Raw genomic sequence first — 14,550 nt, forward strand, 5'->3', positions numbered from 1 at the left:
CTCTACTTCCTCTATTTCAACCTATGTTAGACGCTATAAAGAATACAAAGAAGTACAGAACATAATCCCTTTCCTCAGGGAGCTTGAGGTATCAGGAAGATAAAAAGATAACTAACAAAGGCAGTTAAAAAAAAAACGTGGTACAGACAATAAGCATTATCAAAGAAGATTTTGTTTAGGAGTTGAACTGGCCCTTGGAGGATGAAAAGGATTTTATCAGAGAAGAGGGGCACAGTGAGTTTTATTGACTGGGGTGGGGGTGGGGCAAGTAGTGTGTCATGTGCCTAAATGTCTAGAGTCAATAAAATGAGAGTTATGAACACAGGACGTGTAGTAGACCAACCAGGAGTGGAGGAATCTTATTTGGGAGAGAGAAAATAAACCAAAAAATCAAGAGGTCAGGGCTGTATTTTGGAGAATGTTGAACTTTGAAACTGGACTTTCCCTTTCAGGCAATGGAGAATCTGACAACTTTTAAAACTGGACAGGGGCGCATGGGTGGCTCAGTCCATTAGGAAGCCAACTCTTGATTTCAGCTCCAGTCGTGATCTCAGGTTGTGAGATCGAGCCCCACTTCACGCTCTGCGCTGGGCGTGGAGCCTGCTCTGTCCCTCCCCCCACCTCTCCCTCCCTCTCAAAAAAAAAAAAAGAAAAAACCCCAAAAACCCCCCAAAACTGGGCATTAAGTGACTGGTTTAAAGTGGTGATTTAATAGGTAAATCTGGTTGACCTGTCCTGCATGGTTGAAGGGAAGAAAGCAGGAAGCAGGCTGAGGGGGTGCCCGGGTGGCTCAGTCTGTTGGGCGTCTGCCTTCTGATTGGGTTGTGATCTCGGGGTCCTGGGGTCAAGCCCTGTGTGGGGCTCTCTGTTCAGCGGGGCATCTGAGTCTCCCTCTCACTCTGTGTTCTCCCTCTCTCAAATAAATAAATAAAGCTTTAAAAAAAAAAAAAGGAAGCAGGCTGAGAATGTAATTGTAGTAGTCCCAATATCACATGGTAACAATGGTGACAATGGTTATTTAAAGGAAGGAGGGGGAGTGAAGGGGGTGCGGTACCTGGGTGGCTCAGTCGGTTAAGCATCTGATGCTTGATTTCAGCTCAGGTCATGATTTCGGGGTTGTGAGCTCAAGGTACCCCCCCTCCCCCACACACACACTAGAACTCATGTCCATCTTTTAATAGAATTTTAAGTTTCATTCATTCAACAGGTGATTGAGAGCTATTACCTGCCATGTACTAATATGGATGTAGTTCTAGATTGGGTTTGTTTTTTTCTTTCCCATCCTTGTTGGCTTTAGATTTTTGACTATGTGGAACAAGAAGTGGCACATACAGCTCACAGACCAACCACCTAATTCTGTAGTTTCATTGGAACACAGCCACACTCATTCACTTATGTATTGTCTGTGGTTGCTTTTGTGCTATAAGGCAGAGTTGAGAAGTTGCAACAGGACCATATAGTCTGTAGGCCTAAGATACTATCTGACCCTTGAAGAAAAGAGTTTCTGATTCCTGATACATAACATTAACATGTTTCCCAAAGTCTTACACTCAGATAAGTGTCATAACCTTCAATATCCTTTCTATGCTGTTCCTCACCCCTATTCCTTGCTTTTTGGTTTATCTTTCTTGTGTTTCTTTTGGTAAAAATAAGCAAATATATGTATGCTGTTTTATTTTGCCTTTTGTTATACCAAAGATAGCCTACCATATGTATTGCTACTTTTTTCACTTAACACTTTCTGGGAATCTGAGCATATCAGTTCATAGAGCTCTTTCTCATTCTTTATTACAGCTGCATGGTACTACATTGTGTATGTGCTGCAATTTATTCAACCAGTCTTCTATTCTTGGACTTCTAGGTAGTTTCCAATATTTACAGTTTCAAATAGTGCTGCACCTTGTACATATGTTTTTACATTATTGAAATTATGTCTTCAGGGTACATACCTAGAAATGAGAGTGCTGGCTCAAAGAGTAAATGTGTGTGTGTGATATTGCCAGATTCCCATCCATAAGGATCATACCGTTTTCTCTTCCCATCAGCAGTGTATGAATGTACCAATTTCTCTACAAGGGTCGCTCATTTAATTTTACAAAGTGATGACATTAAAATATTCTTCCTATCTTTCATCAGCATCATTTCAAAAAAGAAAGGCCATTTTAATAAGGGAGAAAGAACATAAAATAAAGGATTAGAACAGCTCTTTAAGTTTAAATTGAATAAATAATCTCTTATTGTGATTGTTTTCTTTTTGCTGAAGACAAATGCATCTCTACTCTGTAATCAGAGGAATCTTTTTGAAATGCAAATCTATCATGTCTCTCCTAACTGGAAATTCTTCAGGGCTTTCCATATCTCCTCAGATCTTAATATGGCTTTATTATGGCCTATAAGTACATGTAAGGTCTCAGCCCTATATCTCCAACCACTTTAGCTTTGTTTTAGTTCTTTCAGTATACCAAGTTCTCTCCCAAGGGCCTTTGCATGTGCTACTTCCCTGGCCACCATTAAAGAAATCGATGAGTCAAAAAAAAAAAAACAACCAAGTCCTTATCCAGGCTCTACCTTAATTTGTTCTGTGACCTTATGCAAGTTACTTAGCCCTTTAATTCTTCAGTTAAGATGACCTATAGGCTCTTTTAGTTTTAAATTGTGAATTTACCAGAAGTCATTTTGATGGGAAGGTTAATAGAACGCAGCACATTCACCCTGTGGCTTTTAACTATAACTTGGCTTTAAGTATATAACACATACTTGTTTCTCATTCTTACTCTTTACTTAAATTTTAATTATTTTCAAAAATTAGTTGATGAGTTGATTCTATATGAGTAAAGTAAGGTTTGAGTTGAAAAGTGGTTATTAAATTCATGAATTATCTCTGTTTCTGGGGTCTTGTGTCTTGGATTCTGTTTTTCAGCACTTGAATCACAGTGTGATGAGAGATAATTTTGTATCCTTTTAAGGAGTTATTGAAGTAAATCTTTTTTGAGAGCAGGAGGAAGGGGAAAGACTTGATAGAGTAGTTGGCCTAGAGTTAATTTCATACTATTTTATTATCCTGATCTATTGCCCTGTTTAATTGATAATTCTTTGTTTTTTTGTAAAATTGACTGTCAGAAAATGGGTAACAGGCATCAGGTAAAAAGGATGAAGAAAGAGATTAAATAGGTAATTAAGAATTTGTGATTTTAGGGAAGTGTATATGTTGATTTCTGGAAAATGTAATTAAGTAATATTATTGACCATTAAATACTCTGGTCTATTTAAAGATGTTTTGTGTCCTTATGTTTGTCCATTAGTTCCTTTTAATTTAGAATTTATTTCTTGGAGATCATGTTATAAATGGATAATTTGATTTCCAGCCCAGCCCAACAGAGCTTTTTAAAAACATTTTACCTTAGGATTATGTTAACATTCATCCATTAGTAAGCACTTTATAAAATTTTCTATGTATTTATTCACAACTAAGAGCACCAAGTTATATCTTCCCTTACTTGCATCTGGGGTTGGATTGACATGTAAGTACTAAAAAAGTTTGGGTGTTGAGAGGTAGTGAAGATTCTGTTAGGCAATAGTGACTTAATATACCGACAAGAGATCATATATCTGGTTCATTCATTAGGGGTCCAAAATTACAGAACCAAAAAGCAGTTGCTTTAGATATGAGTCGTGAATTAAATGCTTCTCAGTTGGGGATATGAAATTTTATACGAAGTTTTTTATTATATTTTATATTCCTCAACTGAGTGACTAATCTTTATGATACCAGTATCTATAAGATTTATACCTCAAATTTACTTTCAGTATTTTGAATGTAGAATATAAAGTCAAAACTCCTTGATGAAGTAGTATCTCCAGTTTCTTTAAATTTTTTGTACATGTATTATGTACAGCACATATATTCTTTTAATAAACTAGTTACTTAGTTGTTATTTTCTCAGAAAAGGTCATTTCTGAGTTTAGAACCAGTCATTAGGATCCTGGGGAGCTGTTTTCCAAACCTTAAAAATGTTCTCATCTTCTGTTCCTTTGAAGGGCGTTAATGTAGAACAGAAGATTAGTTAAATCATCTACTCTTTTACAAAGATGTTAAAAACAGTGGGCATAGTTTTTTGGGAGGGAGGGCTTGGTACTATCACTTTAAAGTAAAAAAAGTAAAATTCTCAAGAGTTCTCAAGAGGCTTTCTGGGGAAAGAAGAAAGAGAAAATTTTGAGTATGTAATTTACCATAACATGCAATGCTAACAAAGGAAAATAACTTTAGTACACTTTCTGTCCATGTAGTTAAGCTTTACCCAGGATTTGAAGTTCTAGAAGATAAAACTAGTATTCATTATTTGTTAGCTATTACTTTGTGAAAAATCTTACAAAACTTTTGATTCATCTTTCTGTTGACAAGAGGGCAACAAAAATGTCTCCAGTAATCACAGTAAAAACAAATATCTAATGACTGTTTTGCTTGTATTTTAAAGTAATAGTCATACTTTGAGATCTTGCTCACAGATCTTTAAACCAAGGAAAGTTCTGAGAAATCTGAGTTACAAACTCTCACCCCTTTTTTCCACATCATTAAGTTGTTAGTTGCTTTTCAAGAGTGGTAGGTATATTTATTTTCTGAAGAGTGATATCAAATAAAGGTGTACTACAGGGCAAATTGAAGACTTGAAGGATTTATTTTGCCTTTGGTTTATCTAAAGGAAACCATGGCTACCTAAAGAAAATCCCCCAGTTATTTTATTGAAAATAGATTACTTCTCTAGCAAATGACTATGATTTGTCTGAAATCATTGTAGCCCAAGCCCAGAGAACAGCAAAAATCAAATTTAAATTAAGAGTAGTTGTCCACGACAACCCTGTTGGGACCCCTCTCGCTCTTGAGAGCTTCTTCTGTATCTTCACTTAATAAACTTTTATCGATTTAAAAAAAAAGAGTATTTGTCCAAAGTTGTGTTCAGGACTTGAAAGATTAGATGTAAAAATCAAATACATTGAATGCTGAATTTAATTATGTCATTTTTCTCAAATAAAAAGCATTCTTTTTTAGTTAACTTTGGAGAACTGCTTGAATTTGAAAGAAAGTATGTTGGAAAATGAAAACGTTTTAGTGTAGTTGGTACTTAACATCTCCTAAATTATAGCTCAAATCGATACCTTTTCTGTGTTTAAGAAAATGAAAATGTAGTTGTACTGAGTTATTTGACCCTGTAGTTTTGGTGCTTTTTACATAAGGAACTATGTTTTTACTTTATAAATTATTTTGATGTACATTAACATTTTGCCTACTGGAAATAATATTTTCAGCTGTTCAATATTTGACTTTAAATGGTCAAAAGAGAGAAGGGAAATAATGTATTTACTGATCACTTTCTAAGCACCAAGTCTTGTATTTCACTATCTTACTATCTGTGGTATTTCTGACTTAAAATACATATACAGGTTACTTATTGTGACAAAATATACCTTTGAAATGTACCTCCAAGTAGTATTTTTTTTTTAAATGTACCTAGCAAAACAGCATTTTGTTAGTTTCTTCCCTCTCAATTTTGGTGGCATATATTATTTTGAAATTGAGCGCTGTTATATCCAGAAAATAGATCAAAATAATAATTTTAAAGTATACATACTACATGGTTAGATAGCACATGCTTCTTATGAATTGCCTACAAAGACAAAAGCCTGAATATTATCTGTAACTGCTCGAGATCCCCAAATAGTTAGTGTGTTGTTATTCTAGAGAAGACATTTTTAGCTATTTTTTTCAAAGAACACTCCAAAACCACTTGTTATTTCAAATTATTCTCCTTTCTCATTTATGTTATAGTTCAAGAAACACAATTAGTAGTTCCAATTCAAATTGAAATAGAAATTAGATATGTTGAATAAAAATATTAAATACATAAAACATTTAATTGTTATAAATCATTTAGTTTAAAATTGCTAAGAAATTAAACAGCACACATGGTCACTACATGATTTAAATCATAGTCACTTTTAGACTCTGAACAAGTCTTTTAGGGATTTTTTAATGAAGAGGAAGGTAGAGGTCAAAATGGCTCAGAAAAATAAAATGGTGTGTATACAAGAATAGAATACATTTTAATGCTTAACACATCGAATACAATTTTTTATACTATTAACTTTAAAATGTCCACGTGTTTATTTTCTTTCAGAGGTGGAGAAATAGTTGTCCAAGAAAACACTTCTCACAGTTGAAGGAACTTGGAGGTTCCCAGTGTAGTCCGAGCGGTTTCATTTCAGGCAGCTTATATTGTAGATTCACTGTCAAATATCTTACTTTTTAAGGTCTGTAGGTTATGTTGAATAAAGTTCTCTGTGCTGTGAACTTCAGAGAATCTGAAGTCACTTTTCCTAGCAGACCAGTTTTTCATTTTTATTGAATTCTGAATCGTTTCTGACGTGAAGTAGTAAACTATAGGGTCAAAGCAACAGTTTGAAACAGCAATGCAGAGAGTGATTGGGTACATGGTCCTTACGGCTGCCACTGCTGAGCAATTTACAAATGTTTGTGTTCTCATAAGAGAATATAAAATAAGATTGATATTGTAAGGCACAAAACAGAAGCAGAATATGACCAAATGTACAAAAATCATTCTTAAAACTTTAGTTTTGTTTATTTTGCTTCTACTTAATGTAACAGGTTTATTTAAAGTTCTTAGCACCACACTAGAACAAGTTACGTTTAAAATTAGAGGAATAAAAAATCCCACTATTTCGATGAAAATTACAATCCTTGAGAGATACGTTTTCCATGTGGCTTCTGGAAATTTTTCAAAGCAGGCCTCTGAGGAATTGTTCCCCAGAGAGTTGGTGGACTGAAAAAATACTGCTGGTGCACTTCCTCCTATCACAGTTAGCCACACAGCAATGCACATGAGTTTTGCATTTCGTTTGGTTCTTAAAGTCTTTGACTTAAATGGGTAGACAATTGCCAGAAACCGATCCACACTAATACAGGTTAAGAACAGAATGCTTCCATACATGTTGGTATAAAACAGCATCACTGAGATTTTACAAAGTACATCTCCAAACGGCCAGTTCTGTGTTGCAAAGTAAAAAATCCTGAAGGGTAAAGTAAAAACAAAAAGCAAGTCTGACATTGCCAAGTTAATCATGTATGTTGTGGTTTCATTTCTCACTTTGAGGGTGCAGATGAAAATGTATATGGCAACACAGTTGGATATTAAGCCAAGCACAAACACCATACTAAACATGCACCCGTACAAAGTGTACTTAAAGGAGTCATCATAGGAGCAATTGGAGCTGTTACTGCTTACCATTATAAAGGCACGTCCAGTTTACAGAATTGAAGTCCTTTCGTCAGCTGCAGTCTTCTCTGGTATTCAGATTGTGACTTTATAGCCTCCAGAGTATTTGCAAATTCTTTGTATCTTTGGATAGATTTATAAATACTTCCTTTTTCTTTGAAATCTTGGTAAGAAACATGAAATTCGTTGTTGTAAAGTTTCCACTTGGTTCTTCAACAGGAAAATATTCTCATTTTCTAATCCGAAAATTCGTGAATCCAGGGTTTAGGTAACCGACGAACAACTTTTGAAAAATGTAGTCAGTGAAGCCAAGCTATTGGATTATAAATTTAAAGAAAAGCTGTGTTCTGAGATGGGAAGAAAACTACTCATCTGGTAAACTTGTATTTCGGTAGTCAAGATGAATATTCCAAAATTAAAGTTTCTCTACGCTCCAATATATTTAAGATGAAGGTAGTAGTCTTTTTTTGCTTTCAGTGCAGAGTTTTCAGAGACTTAAACATTCCCAGTTTGGTCTCACTTCTTGCTCCTTTGAAATGAAGTTTTCCTTTTTGGTATTCCTGCAGTGGATTCCAGATGGTGGTAAGCAGAAGAGTCTTTTAAAGTTTCCGAAATAAATTCCTAAGCGTGTTAGCTCTTGCTGAATTGAAGCCTTTTCCTCCGTTGCCAGATGTATTGTGAGATGGGCTTTCTCTGATGTGGAAAAGAAAGGCTTGCTAGATTTGTAGTATGACATCACAGGAAGAAGAGGCTGGGCTTGGACAAAGAAAGGTTTCAGCCCCGTTTGTTTACTGTGCCTTTAATCTGATAATGTGTCTGCTGGGAATATACCTAGGAGGCTTGCAAATGGTCACTGGCTGTTGAGCTGAGCCTTTGCCCTTTAACTCTTTTTATGCGGAATTGCTTCTGGGATTTTGGCCATCTTCTTTCTTTTCTTTTATTTCTATTTGGTAATAAGAAATCAGTATTAAGCCTGTTTTTCTCTTATTTGATTGCTTTTGTGTTTGGAATATGAATTTTTTAAAGAAATAAAATGTATATGAGTGTGTATAAATTGAAATTGTGGTATCTTAATATAGCATTGAAAAAACTGTTTAATGACTTATGAAAAAGAGAAATTTAATCTTTAGGCGTAAAAAATACTTGACTGACCAGTGGTAATTTTGCCACTCCTGACTTCTGTTTGCCATAATTGCACATCAAGATTTAATTGGTATGATTGTGAATGGCTCCAATCCTGCATCTCTTCCATTTTTGATAAACAATTTTCTAACATTCTTTCCTCTTTCCTATAAAATTGAGTTAATATTTTAGAGCACTTCCGATTTTTAAATTACTTTCACCAAACAATAAATTCAAGAATGTTCATGTTTGGTGTGGTATTAATCTTACTTACGCACAGAACTAAGTTGCATTTTTTTAAACAAACTTTTTTTCCCCCCTAAATTGATTGAAATAAGTTTTGGAGAATAAAAGCTATACTACTTGCCTAAATTTTAGGTTCATAATTTTATTTTCATTACCCTCAGCCTGCCTCTTACCCCTCTTAATATGACATTAACTATGTATGGTTCAGATTTTGTTTTCATTTAAAAGCTCCTATGAGTTGTTTCGGAATATATTTATATTTAAGGGATACTCATTTTTTTTAAAGTCCAAAGAACTTGGAAGAATAAAGTATGTGCAGGATGGAGGTAATTGAATATGGATGTTACTTCCTCGAGGATTGACAATACCACTGGACACATACATGTTTTTCTTGTTCTCAATTACCATTTTTCAGAGAAGGCTAGATCCAGTTACAGTTTACTGTTGCTGTTTTCTAGTTTGGTTCAGTTTGGGCCAAAACTCTGTCTTTCGAAGTATCTATTAGGGAAATTTAGGGAATTTAAGAGTGATTTGTTTTTCCTTCCTAAATTACCTAACTAATTTAAAAGTAATATGTTGCAGTAATATGTTTTATGCTGATTTTATACCTTTTTCATTATAAAATTAAGTTTAGCAACTTCTGTTGTTTGTTGATGAATCTTGCCTAAATTGTATTCTTTTTTTATTGTTTTGACTGGGAAATTTATAATCAAGTGACACCAACAAATGAGTATTATTTATAATCAATAAACTTAAACGTTAAAGGGTTGAATTCTTTGTGTATCGCTCTGGTATGAAAAAGAGGTAGCATGTGTAAGTGTTCATATTAGAAGGCAGGTGAATAGTAATGAAATAAGGAGTAGTTAATAAGCTTGTATTCTTATTGAGAAAAATTTTCTATTATAGTTTCTTAGTAATCTATTAAATTGATAATCTCTTTAGTCATCATTAAATAAAATAATAAGCAGTCATATGCCCTGCCCTTGTTTACTTCTGCTTTCATTTTAATATGGCATTGTCTCAAACAAAGAGGTAAAATGTATTAATTCTGCATGGGAATATTCTTCCACATATTGATGTTGTTATTCACTGGACTTGTTATTCACTTAACTATTCATTTCTTTTTTCATGTTTGAGTTATTCGTGCTTATAGATCACTATTTGTTGAATTAAGCTTTTTGTTATTATCAGTATATTAGTATATGTTTGTATTTCTAATTCTTACATAGGTTTTGACCCTGTTAGTGATACATGTTTGCTGATGAATGAATCATAGTAATAAACTTTACTTTTGTTGAAAACTGTTTCTGTTAAGGAAAAGAGCAATAGCAGAGGGGCCGTCTGCTTCAGAGAAGATTATTAAATGCTGGATTTTTCAAGATACTTAATTTGACTTCTAATTAAGGAATCAAAGTGAAATTAGATACCTTGAAAATACCTTAGGTTAAGATTTGAAAAATATAGTAACTGCTTACAAAGGGAGTTAAATAAATATAGGGAATTGAGTATATTTAATAGGTGCTTTGTATTTGATAGCCTCAGACCAAACTTATTTTAATATGAGATTGTACACTTCTGAAAGTTAAGTCTGTGAATCAACTTATTCTTGAGTTTTTTCTAGGGTCCTGAAAAAACATGTACCACGGATTTGAAATTTAGTGACTCTCATTATGTGAGTCTTCACTTTCCAAATTTTAATTTTATCAAGAAGCCACGTAAATAGCCAGCTAGTCTATAAAGTGGATGTTTTATTCACTATAATAATAGTATAAATCATTTAGTTGTGTAACTCGTTTTTTATCAGGTTGAGAGAGAGTATTCTGTTAGTTAACTATTAGAAGTTTAAAGATTTGGGCAACTTGGGAGATCTTGACTAAATTTCTGCTACAGCTCTGATATTGAGGAGGTAAGAATCTGACTTTTTTATGCCTGATTCAAAAATAGGCTCATAATAGTTTGTTGGATGAATAAATAAATCTTTATTGGACACCCACTATAAACAAATAATGTGTTAAGTGTGCTCCTCAGCCATTCTTGCTGTCTCTTCATTTTTATAATGGTTATTTTCTGACCTTGATAGCGGTATCATATTTATCTTGTCCCCCTTTAATTCTCACTGCCACCTTTCTGGGGTAACCCTGTCACTCTTACCTGTATGGTTGTTATAATGCCTTGTCTTCTTATTTCCAGTCCCACCCTTTTCCATTTCCCCCCTGTTAGCCTGTCACAGACCAACTCATGAATGAATCAACTATTTATTCATTTATACCCTTCTTGCTTCCAAAAAGAATATAAAGCAAATGATAATTTTAAAATTGTCATAACTGATAGAACTAATAAACATTTAAGATTTTAGTGTTTTATTGAATGTAAATTATACCTAAACTTTAAAAGTTTAAAAAGAAAGTATAGAACAGTTAAAAAGTTTAAATGTGGGGCACCTGGGTGGCTCAGTCGGTTAAGCGGCTGCCTTCGGCTCAGGTCATGATCCCAGGGTGCTGGGATCAAGCCCCGTGTTGGCTCCCTGCTCAGCGGGGAGCCTGCTTCTCCCTCTCCCTCTGCCTGCCGCTCTGCCTACTTGTTCTCTCTATCTCTCTGTCAAAAAAATAAAAACCTTAAAAAAAAGTTTAAATGTGAGAAATTATTCTATATATTAGTCATTTTCATTATTCTAAAAATTATTCATTTTGAACACAATGAAAGTTTGCAAAAGGCAAAAAAGTCTTAAAACACAAATTCATTACATATTAGCAAAAGAATAAAAGCCAAGTGTTAGGTGGGGAGAGAGAAGGGTGGGAAGGGGGCAATATGTGAAATAATGATGTTTGAAAAATCTAGGCTAAGAGAAGCTACTGCAATTGATGCAAGGCAGAAAAGGAAAACTTGGTGGATTATGTTGCTTTCATTTAATGAAAAAACATTCCAGAGTGTCAAGGGAGAAACTTTTCTTTGCTTTATCTCAGAAATACATTGTGACTCTTTACAGGTGAACCATTAAATGACCATAGGAGGTTGTTTTCTAGTGGCAGAACATATGCCATTTCTCATTGGCCCTCAATTTAAGAAGAGTACCCAATGTCAAATTATGGTTCTGAGAAACATATGTTGGTAGATTAATATAGTCCAAATATATGTGGTAATTCTGGTTTAATGCTGAGGAAAGTTTGATAGTCTAGTGCAAGGGATCTCCACCTAAAGACCTTGACATCTCTAAAACTCCTGTTTTACTCATTCCCCTGACGACTGGGTCCATGGCTTTGATGAGATTCTGTGACTAAGAACAGGTAAGAGACCATGGATCTGAAGAAGTGAGGGATTAGCAAGTCCTGTAAGCTACTTCTCGAAATATCTGGAAATCTCTGAAATATTTTGGAAAGTTTTTCTCTATGGATAGACTAGAAGGAAAAAGACTATTTGCTAGTGCAGGTTCTTTATGAATGAAGTACAGAATTGTGTATGTAGGCAATAAAATGTAAATCTGTAATTTTTTTCATTTTGATAGGGAAGTGTGAAAGTGTTGTGTAAAGCACACAGGCAAAGAATCAGAGAAGCTTGTTATGCAGTCATTTGAACTTCCTAAGGTTCTGGCTCCTTGGCTATAAATTGAGGGGGTTTGACTGCTAAGAGGTCCCTTCCTGCTTCTGTATCTGATTCTGATTCTTTTAATGCTTTGAATGCTTAAGCTGCTAGTTTGGTTTTTTTCACTCTCACGTATAACAAATCAAGGAGTCACTTTTCATTTTTTATGTTTAAGGATTTCTAATTTTGAAAACAGGTTGTACAAGAAATATGTACAAGAAATATTCTTTGCTTAAGCCAAGAGTCTCATAAGGGGAATTTTGTTAACATTTTGTTATAGTGTAAAGATTTAACATTGAAAAAGACTTTACTTTGTATTTCTATAGAATTCTTCTTTAAAAGATTTTTCTGGGGTGCCTGGGGGGCTCAGTCAGTTAAGTGTCCGACTCTTGATTTCAGTTCAGGTCGTGATCTCAGGGTCCTGAGATCGAGCCCTGCCTCAGGCTCCGCTCTCAGTGGGGAGTCTGCTTAAGATTCTCTTTCTCTCATTCTGCCCCTCCCCCTGCTCTCTCTCTCTCTCTCTCTCTCTCAAATAAATAAATATTTAAAAATAAATAAATAAAAATTTTTCTTTCCAAAGCACAATAAGATGCCATGTTTTTATTATAAAATTGATCAAAACTCTAAAGTGATTTCTCATTAGAAGTTTTGATGGCCATAATTGGATTTGTACCTAAAATAACATTGAGAATATGAGATTTATAAAACAATTGGATGGGAGTGTGTGTGAAACTTAAACTGAAATAAAGTTGTTCAAGTTCAAAATAAAGTGTGGAATAGTGAAATTTTAAAATGTAAGAATAATACTCTAAACTTACTTTGTTTTGAATGCAGCAAATTTTTGTTGTAATGAGATGTGACTCTTAAACATTCTCTCCCATCTCAAATTTATACTTATTAAAAAAGTTTTCTCACTTTAGAATCTTCTGAAGCCTATTAGGATAAATTTTTTAAGTTCAGACATGAACAAAACTTTCAATTTGAGAAATGAACATTTATAATTTATGTCAATAGAATATTTTATATAAAAAGATCTTTTAATTAAACAAATTTAGTATTACTATGTGTTGATATAATTTGAAAGTAGTTTACCTTTCCATCATTATTGCAAACACTTAGCAATTTTTGTTACTCTTTACTCGATCATGAGTCATCTACCCAAGTTCAGAGGGTTGAACCAGCTTGTAGGGTTGGGTGGAAGTAGAAGAAAGATTTTTAGGGTGATGAATGATGATTTATAGCAAAGTAAAAGTAGATGGGAATGGTAGTTGAAGCAGGTTCAAGCAAAGAGGGTAAATGAAATTAAGAGGAACAGGAATGTTGTGGTGTAAGACTTAAAACTTGAGTAAATATATTTATCACTGCCAACACTTTGAGTTGTCCCTTCTTCCTTTTTTCCTATCTCTGCCTGCTCCGACTCCTTCATCTCTGCCTCTTAAAATCCTATCACATTTTTTATGGAGACCTCTCAATTTCATCAGTTTTTTTCTATACTTCCATAGTATTTAGTCTGTCTTCCTTTTAAGGCATATTCATTCAATTCAGTTAAGATTAAAAAACAAAGAAATAATTGCAGTACAGAGTATAACAATAGATGTTTATACAAAATGGAGATGAGAGTCAACCACGTTGGTTAAAGTGCCTTCAGAGGAGGTAATGTCTCAAGAAGGCAAGCCTTTAAAGTTGAATAAGAGTTTGAAATTTAAAGTCTTGAAGGCTAGAGCCATGCCTGGTAATAATGTCTTAGTGTAGTACTATCAGTATAGTCATGTTGTCTTTTTCAACCAAAAACACATAAAATGATTTGAGTGACAGTTTTCTCAATTTTCTCAAGAATGCTACCTAATTAGTTCCACTCTAAATTTCTAGAGGAGAAGTTAATTCATCACATCCAAAGTATGCTTGGGGGCATAGGGGTTAATTTGGTTATAAAATACAGTTGAGGAAGATTATAGGTTGGTTGTGGTTTTTAAAAGTCTTTCACCTACTTTAGAAGCAGGAAGATATAGTGTAAAAAAACCAATCTAGGTGTTAAGGGACCTAGACTCGTAATTCCGGCTGTGCTACTAAAAATTAATGTGACATGGAGCAAATAATTTAACTTCTCTATTATATATTTGTAAAAGAAGAATATTGAACTAGATCTTTAGAATCCTTTTCAGACCTTACATTTATAATTTAATCTTCATACTAATTTTAAATGATACAAAGAACATATATTATTGTCTCCAAGAAAGTGAAATTCAGCGAAATTGTGGTTTGTCTAGAATTATATAAGTGATTAAATGATGGAGAATCATGAAGCCAGAACTAG

The 14,550-nt window shown here is 34.0% G+C and overlaps 2 protein-coding genes across 2 annotated transcripts in view; one reads left to right on the plus strand and one right to left on the minus strand.

The window, feature by feature from the left end:
• The window catches only part of RB1 (RB transcriptional corepressor 1), a 152,109-nt gene that overhangs the window by 87,587 nt on the left and 49,972 nt on the right, over positions 1-14,550 (plus strand). The gene's annotated exons all lie outside the window — the stretch shown is intronic.
• LPAR6 (lysophosphatidic acid receptor 6) lies at positions 6,013-10,946 on the minus strand. The gene has a single exon (XM_032403029.1). It carries the CDS (start codon positions 7,299-7,301, stop codon positions 6,267-6,269), a length of 1,035 nt encoding a protein of 344 aa, XP_032258920.1. The 5' UTR covers positions 7,302-10,946; the 3' UTR covers positions 6,013-6,266.

Source organism: Phoca vitulina, unplaced genomic scaffold (genome assembly GCF_004348235.1).
Source record: "Phoca vitulina isolate PV1807 unplaced genomic scaffold, GSC_HSeal_1.0 scaffold5, whole genome shotgun sequence".
In the NCBI taxonomy this organism is placed as follows: Eukaryota; Metazoa; Chordata; class Mammalia; order Carnivora; family Phocidae; genus Phoca; species Phoca vitulina.

What these genes read in the sequence shown, in the direction of transcription:
- LPAR6 (XM_032403029.1), bottom strand. Translation starts at nt 7,301, where the DNA reads ATGGTAAGCAGTAACAGCTCCAATTGCTCCTATGATGACTCCTTTAAG.